This window comes from Leptonychotes weddellii, chromosome 8 (genome assembly GCF_054177405.1).
Source record: "Leptonychotes weddellii isolate Sample4059 chromosome 8, ASM5417740v2, whole genome shotgun sequence".
Taxonomy (NCBI): domain Eukaryota; kingdom Metazoa; phylum Chordata; class Mammalia; order Carnivora; family Phocidae; genus Leptonychotes; species Leptonychotes weddellii.
This window is the reverse complement of record NC_138376.1, coordinates 13,832,500-13,839,845: the sequence shown is the minus strand read 5'-3', so window position 1 is coordinate 13,839,845 and position 7,346 is coordinate 13,832,500. Positions and strand designations below refer to the sequence as shown.

At 44.6% G+C, this 7,346-nt stretch overlaps 1 protein-coding gene and 1 long non-coding RNA gene across 2 annotated transcripts in view; one reads left to right on the top strand and one right to left on the bottom strand.

The window, feature by feature from the left end:
- Nucleotides 1–1,125: 1,125 nt before the first annotated feature.
- The window catches only part of LOC115943105 (uncharacterized), a 26,597-nt gene continuing 20,376 nt past the window's right edge, over nucleotides 1,126–7,346 (bottom strand). Inside the window, exon 3 of the long non-coding RNA XR_014147524.1 lies at nucleotides 1,126–4,536. This is a non-coding gene — a long non-coding RNA (uncharacterized LOC115943105). The remainder of the gene's footprint in view (nucleotides 4,537–7,346) is intronic.
- The window catches only part of GCNT2 (glucosaminyl (N-acetyl) transferase 2 (I blood group)), a 61,626-nt gene continuing 58,237 nt past the window's right edge, over nucleotides 3,958–7,346 (top strand). Inside the window, exon 1 of the mRNA XM_031035045.2 lies at nucleotides 3,958–4,873. Within this exon, the coding sequence (XP_030890905.1) occupies nucleotides 3,958–4,873 (916 nt within the window). The remainder of the gene's footprint in view (nucleotides 4,874–7,346) is intronic.

Genomic DNA, 7,346 nt, shown 5'->3' with positions numbered 1-7,346 from the left:
TATGCACAAACAATGAATCATGGAACACTACATCTAAAACTAATGATGTAATGTATGGGGATTAACATAACAATAAAAAATTTAAAGCAAAAAAAAAGAAAGAAAAGGGACTAGGATCCAGTGTCCTGATTTTTGCACCATGTTAATAATATTGCCCTGTTAGTAATATTGTGAGGGTTAATAGTCAACCCTTGTTTGTTTGTTTTTTTAAAGATTTTTTATTTATTCATTTGACAGAGAGAGAAAGAGAGAGCGAGTAAGAGCATGAGCAGAGGGGAGGGCCAGAGGGAGAGGGAGAAGCAGACTCCCGGCTGAGCAGGGAGCCAGACAGGGGGCTGGATCCCAGGACCCCGGGTTCATGACCTGCAACCAACTGAGTCATCCAGGCACCCCTGGACAACCCTTCTTGACACATAAGTGAAAACATATCTTGCATGGTTTCCCGCAGAAACTTGACTGAAAGTTGTGGGTTTTTTAATGTCATTTAATCTACCTGATGAATCAATCTGGTCAGACTCTTAATCAGAGGAAACAAACTGAGGGTTGCTGGAGGGGAAAGTGGTGGAGGGATAGGGTATCTAGGTGATGGACATTAAGGAGGGCACATGATGTAGTGAGCAGTGGGTGTTATATAAGACTGATAAATCAAAGGCCTGTACCTCTGAAACCAATAATACATTAGATGTTAATTAATTGAAAAAAAAAACAAGAAAGAAAATAAAGTCAATCTGGTCAGAGCTTTTGTTTGTCAAAATAAAAGATACCAGTTCCTCTGTTCCCAATTCCGGTTAAGAGTGCATTTACCTATGGCTACCTGGAACTGTGGGGGATGTGGACTCCCTTCATTCATTCATTCATTCATTCATTCATTGAACACATACAAACAGGTAAATAAATAGTATAAATATGGTAACATACATATTTCTACATCACAAGGTTGAGCGAATGGAAAAGTAAGTCTAGACTTCCCACTAATTCCCAGCCCATGAATTCCTTAGTGACCCTGGGACTTTAAATCCTTCCTCTATCTGTATTTTTTTATTTAAGAAAAAAACCCAAAGCTGCAGCATCTGATGTTCTGTATTTACATGACTAAAGCCTCAGGGTTGTTTCTAGGAAACATCATTAATGAATACATAAATAATGGATTTATTTATTATTTGTTATTATTATCAGTGGGTGAAGTATGCATGTATGGGCTGATGAATACTTCCTCACCGCGATTTGTTTTGCTCTTGGTCCTCCCTCATCTGGCACAGGTGGCCTGGGAGCGCTCCTCCACCCAAAAGTGTCCTGGATGGTGCTCCTTTGCAGCAAGATGGAAGCCCAGTTTCTTATGCGAGGTCCTTTACGACAGTCTTGTGAGCCATGATTCGTGTGGTGCCGCCCCCTTCAATGCTGTCCTCTTTCACACAGAAAGCCTAAGGGTGCTGAGGTGTCAGAGGATCTTCTTCCGTTCCCTTGACGATTTCTTTATTTCACAGAGATTCTGAGTCTTCTGTCATTTCCAAGAAAGGATACTCTCTTCATTTGGGGGCTGTGTTCTAAGATAGCTCCAGAGCTGGAAGAATTATCTACAGATGCACAAAACATAAAAACTGGATGGAATAAAGAGCAACTGCTGATGGTGGCCCCAGGGGAGGGTAAACACGGCTTGCCTGATTAATTGGCTAGCTGGGGAATAACTGCTTCCAAAGTGAGCGACAAGGCTCAGTTGCTAGGCCTACAGGTGCCCGCCTGGTCCTTGCCTGCGGTCAAAGGTGGAGAGGGAGGGAAGGCTAAGCTGGTCAGTCTCAGTAGCAAAAAAACACATGGTGTCTGTTCTGGGTAAGCAACTCTTATGGCCTATTGAGAAGGAAAGGTAACAATTACAGCCTTTCTCTGTTTCCACATGCGGTTTCTTAAAAAGTTCTCCTGTGGGTTTTGTTTTTTTTTGTTATTTTGTTTTTAAATACCAGAACCTAGGGGTGAGGAAAGTTGGCCCAAGGACAACCAAAAGGGCAGAGAGGGAAAACAGCTATATTTTCAACAGACAAACAATGCCATTGGAAGTAACAGATTGAATACAGAAACATTAGGATAGCCCCTAATTCGGCTGGTGTGTATTTCTTAATATAATGGCATTATAATGTCTGTTCCCAAGCCTGTGTAGATCCGAACCCCTGTGTTAATGGCCAGTTGGAAACAATAAAGTAAACAGCCTCTGTTGGCCTAATTAAGTCATGCATCTGCACCCTGAACACTTTGTCAGGCTGCAAATATATTAACATTCATTCTAAGCCAAAAGGCTTTGCCAAACTAGATACTCAAATGACTGTCTGTTGTTTTGAAATAAAATACACAATAACCTAATACTTAAAGGTATAATTTGGAAAAAGAGAAGCTTGGGATTGACTTTTCCATTACCATGCACTTTGCTGTCATTTTCTTTGCTTTATTCCGTGGAAGACACTAAGAATTAGATTTATCTGTTTTACCCACATAATGGCTACATTTTCTTTTTTCTACTTTGCATAAAAACCTGAAGGTGGGTTCTACATGGAGTTTATTTGTGACAAGTCTTAAAGAATGAGGAGGATTTAGTGAAGGGGAGAGGAAAATAAGGTACGAGTTGGAAGAACAAAAAATAGGAACAATGGAAACCAGCAGAAAGAAAAGATACAGAGGGGCACCTGGCTGGCTCTGTCAGTGGAGCGGGTGACTCTTGATCTCGGGGGGTTGTGAGTTCGAGCCCCGTGTTGGGTATAGAGTTTACTTAAAAACAAACCAACAATATAGTGTGCTCAGGAAGTCTATCACTTGGAGCACGGTGCCTTGAATGGTGGGGGCTCACATTGGTTTTCCATCCAGGCGCCCCAAAGAGCTTGATACTCTTTAGCCAAAACACTACCCTTTACAGGTGGGGGGAAACAGTGTGCTTTTCCTAGGTGGTCAATAAGCCTGACTGGGCAGGTATAAAGTACTTCTCTGAGTATTAGATGATGTTCTCTGGGTGTTTAAGAGCTGAGTGCCCCCCAGGTCCCCTAATCTGAACATCACTTGTGGCCAGGATTCAAGTTCTTTCCAGGGAAACTTTAAAGCCTTAAGTAAATCAGGGGTTGTAGCTTGGGACTTGCTCGTGTGACAAGCACCACCGTGGATGTTGGATGCCGTAAGGGGGGAGAGGGGCTGGCACCTGATCTCAAAGTCACGGCCCCAGGGAGCCTGCGTTTTCAGGTCCCCTAGGACTGGGAGTCCCGTAATCCCTTGTTTTTGTAAAGGGTAGGGCAGGGCTCGACACCATGACAAAGGAGCCGGGATGTATGCTGTTGTTTTTTTCTTTTAGATCTTGTCTCTTCAGTCACTTTTGTCATTAGAGCATGATTTTCATGAAAGCATTTGCGCACGGAGGCCACATTACATCCCGTGGATCGGACTGGAAGGGCCGAGGGGCCAGGTGTTGCCATGAGCAGCCCAGAGGGGGGGCGCGCCGCCGCCTGCGGGTGACTAGCAGGAAACAGCACGCCTGCCAGAACACATTATTTCAACTTTGGCTTTCACGGCGCTAATCCCCTGAATGGGGGGAGGGGGAAACACGCGGGGGAACTCAAAGACATCTGAGAAGCTCATCCTGCAGCAGAAAGGAGTTGCCGGAGAGATCGGGGGCCACAGCGAGCAGATGCGGGCAGGGAGGCAGAGGGAGGGAAAAGGCCGGGCTTCGGGAACCTGCCGCTGGGCTTTGGACAAAGGGCCTCTGAGAAGCAGAGAACGAGGCGGGACCAGTGGCTAACATCAGCACGGGGGACGGACGGAGCCAGCAGCTGGACTCCCGGCATGAAACGGAATCAATTCCCAGCGTCTCCTTCAGGTTAGGAATTACTGGAGTATGTACCAAACTAAGAACTCAAAGGAAAAAGTAAGTTTGGGGAAGGACTTCCAGATTTTGCCCGTCTTTGAAATCTTGCTCCTCTGTGAGGCATGCCTTCGATGCGTTACCTCTTTATAGTTTCTGTTTCTTGCGTAATCATTTTTATTGTGTTCTACGTGCTCAGTTTTGGGGGAGAGCAAAGCTTCCAGAGGCTGAATAACTCAGACACTTTGATGCTGACTCAAGTTTGCGCATCCTTTGTCAGAGGCAAAACGCCTTTCCTGTGGAGAAACAAACTGATAATGTACGAGAAGTCTTCTTGCAAGGATTACCTGACCCAAAGCCACTACATCACGGCCCCTTTATCTAAAGAAGAAGCTGAATTTCCTTTGGCATATATGATGGCCATCCATCACAATTTCGATACCTTTGCAAGGCTCTTTAGAGCTATTTACATGCCTCAGAATGTCTACTGTGTTCATGTGGATGAAAAGGCGACCGTTGAATTTAAAGATTCAGTGGAGCAATTACTGAGCTGCTTCCCAAATGCTTTCCTGGCTTCCAAGATGGAGCCAGTTGTCTATGGGGGGATCTCCAGGCTCCAGGCTGACCTGAACTGCATCAAAGACCTCGCGGCGTCCAAGGTGCCGTGGAAGTACGCCATCAACACGTGCGGGCAAGACTTCCCCCTGAAAACCAACAAGGAGATAGTTCGGTATCTCAAAGGCTTTAAAGGGAAAAACATTACCCCGGGAGTGCTGCCCCCAGCTCACGCTATTGGACGGACTAAATACGTCCACCGGGAGCACCTGGGCAAAGAGCTTTCCTATGTGATCAGAACCACAGCGCTGAAACAACCTCCTCCCCATAACCTCACCATTTACTTTGGCTCTGCCTATGTTGCTCTATCCAGAGAGTTCACCGACTTTGTCCTCCACGACCCACGGGCTGTTGACTTGCTCCACTGGTCCAAAGACACTTTCAGCCCTGATGAACATTTCTGGGTGACGCTCAATAGGATTCCAGGTATGTGTGGTTCCGTGTTTCACATGACGTCAACGTGCTGTACTTGGAAAGGCTTCTCCAGAGCCTGCTCCTTTTTAGTGGATGTAGAAGATGAAAAGTGAAATCCATGGTTCTCCCTCTAATCCTTTCCAGATGCAGAATCATGGTCTAGCATGGCCAAGTAACACCTTTGAGTGGTATTGCTTTAAAACCGATCGTGTTCTTTTGCGTTCATCTTATTAAATCTTTACCACAATAGGCATTACTTTTTTGGTCCCCGGTGGTGTTCTTGCTTTCCCCCAAATTTGTCAGACTCGCTCTTACCTCGGGGTCTTTGCCTCAGCCATTCTCCTTCCTACCCCCAGACCTGCACAGGCTCCTCGTCAGCCGGATGTTACAGCTCACAGAGGCTGAGCTGACCAGCCCACCCTGTTTTTCTTTCAAAGGAATTTGGAATAATCATTTTTTTTAATTTGGAATAATCATATTTACTTATTTGCACGGGTTTGTTCTTGGCCTTCTCTATATTATTAGTGCCATGATGTTGGGGTCATTTTCTATCTTGTTAACAGCTGCATCCTCAATGCTTAGAACACATAGTAAATGGTCGATAAATTCGATAAATGATTGAGTAATGAAATGAATGAATAAATGACCAAGCATAAGGCTTTACACCATAGTTGCCTCCCTAAGACCCAGTGAGTTGAGAAATATTTGGACTCATGAATACACTATATCACATGTGTAGAGTTGGCTTTTTTTTTAAACATTTTACTTCAGATCAATAATGAGATTCTAGGAGCAGCTCCTTCTTCTCTCAACAAAACATTTCTATCTTTACCAATGGACCAGATCAGTTATTTTTAAAACTACATAAACCTTGATAGGATTTCTTCTGAAGGAAATCACATGCTTTGGACTCCATGAAAAATACAAAATGGATCTCTGATGAACTCAACAGCATTATTATAGCAAGAGAAAAGCAATCATTGTTCTGGTTTTGGGGGGCTGCCAACTTGGAAACACTGGTCGGTGCTCTCAGGCTGCAGGGCAGAGCCTGCTGGGCGATAAACATGCCAACATTCTCTGGAAAATACCGTGTTTGGTCTGTGAATCCCAGGGCGACTGGCCTGGTGAATAGGGTTTGCTCTTGTACTGTGAGCTTTGGCTCTCCTGACCTCCCCTCTCTGTCTGGCCCCCATCTTTTCACCTCTTGTCTGCTGTTCCATCATTGGCATATGATTTGGGAGCGTTAGGTACGTCAAGGCTGATTTTCATATTTAAATATGTAGTCCCTTTCTATTCTCACTATTCCCTTTTGATTTATAAAAAGTCAGTACTATGTATGTGGTTCCTTACATATGGCTTGAGGTGAGGGCATTTCGTTAACTTAACAAAAGCCTGAATCACTTTTTAAAAGAAGAAAAATGTGGATTGGGGCTGGTGTTAAAAGTCTGTGGTTACTGTGACAGGTGGACGATCAATCTTCTCAATGTCAAATCAACAGAAGAAAACCAAGGGAAAAAACAATCTTTCACCTCCCTCCTTTTTCTTTTTCTTCCCCTTAGTCTCATTCTCCTTTCCAGCCGTAGTCAAATAGACAAGGTGGGAGACCAAGATGGTTATGTAGATAAGCCCAGGAGAGGAGACCATTTTTGCTATAGGTTTGTGGTGTGGTATGCTTGCTGGCTTCTGCCCTCTCGGAGTGACCCTGTCACTCCATGTAAATCACATAACCTCTTGGAACCTCAAATCTCGCCAACTACCAAATGAGGGCCCAGGTAAGAAGACCCCCTTTGTCTCTACCTGTGCCTTTCCTTGCAGAAGACACATTGCCCAGCACCATAGAAACACCTGGCATGCAGCTATCAGGAATTTGTAGGAAGGTAGAAATAAATGTTGGTGAGTCAGGATTCTCAGTTGCCCATTAGCCTTGGCGAATGCATTCCATTTCCTTCAGAGGTGAGAGCTCCACCATGAGCATCCCCCAGGGAGGAAGGCAAGCACAGCCCAGAATCAGTGATCCCTCAGGTCTGATTCTGCAAGGGATGCTTTTCAGGACAGCATGACATCTCCTGTGGCTTTGACTCCTTTCTTAGACGCTGGATGGCATCCTGGTTCAGGGAGAAAGCAGAAGGATATCCTGCTTGTAGGTGGGGTCTTCCTGAATTGCAAGTTATTTTTAAAAAAACCAAATCATCAAACGCTCTAGCCCATGTTGGGTGTCTTCATCTTCAAAGGCAATGTAAAATCCAATCACACACTCAAGGAGCTCCCGGGTTTTAAGCTTGAGTATTTCTTGTGACTTAAGATTTAGTGTGTGAATCTCGTTCTCTGCTACCAGACAACTTCGAATGATACCAGCTCTTCTATTTTCAATGTCATGTGAAAAGAGGAAAAGCCCTTCAGCAAGTACAGTGTTGACATCTTTTTTGCAAAATGTGCAAGTACAGATAGTGTTGTTCCTTTCCTCCCTCAAAAGTTCCTTCCTCTC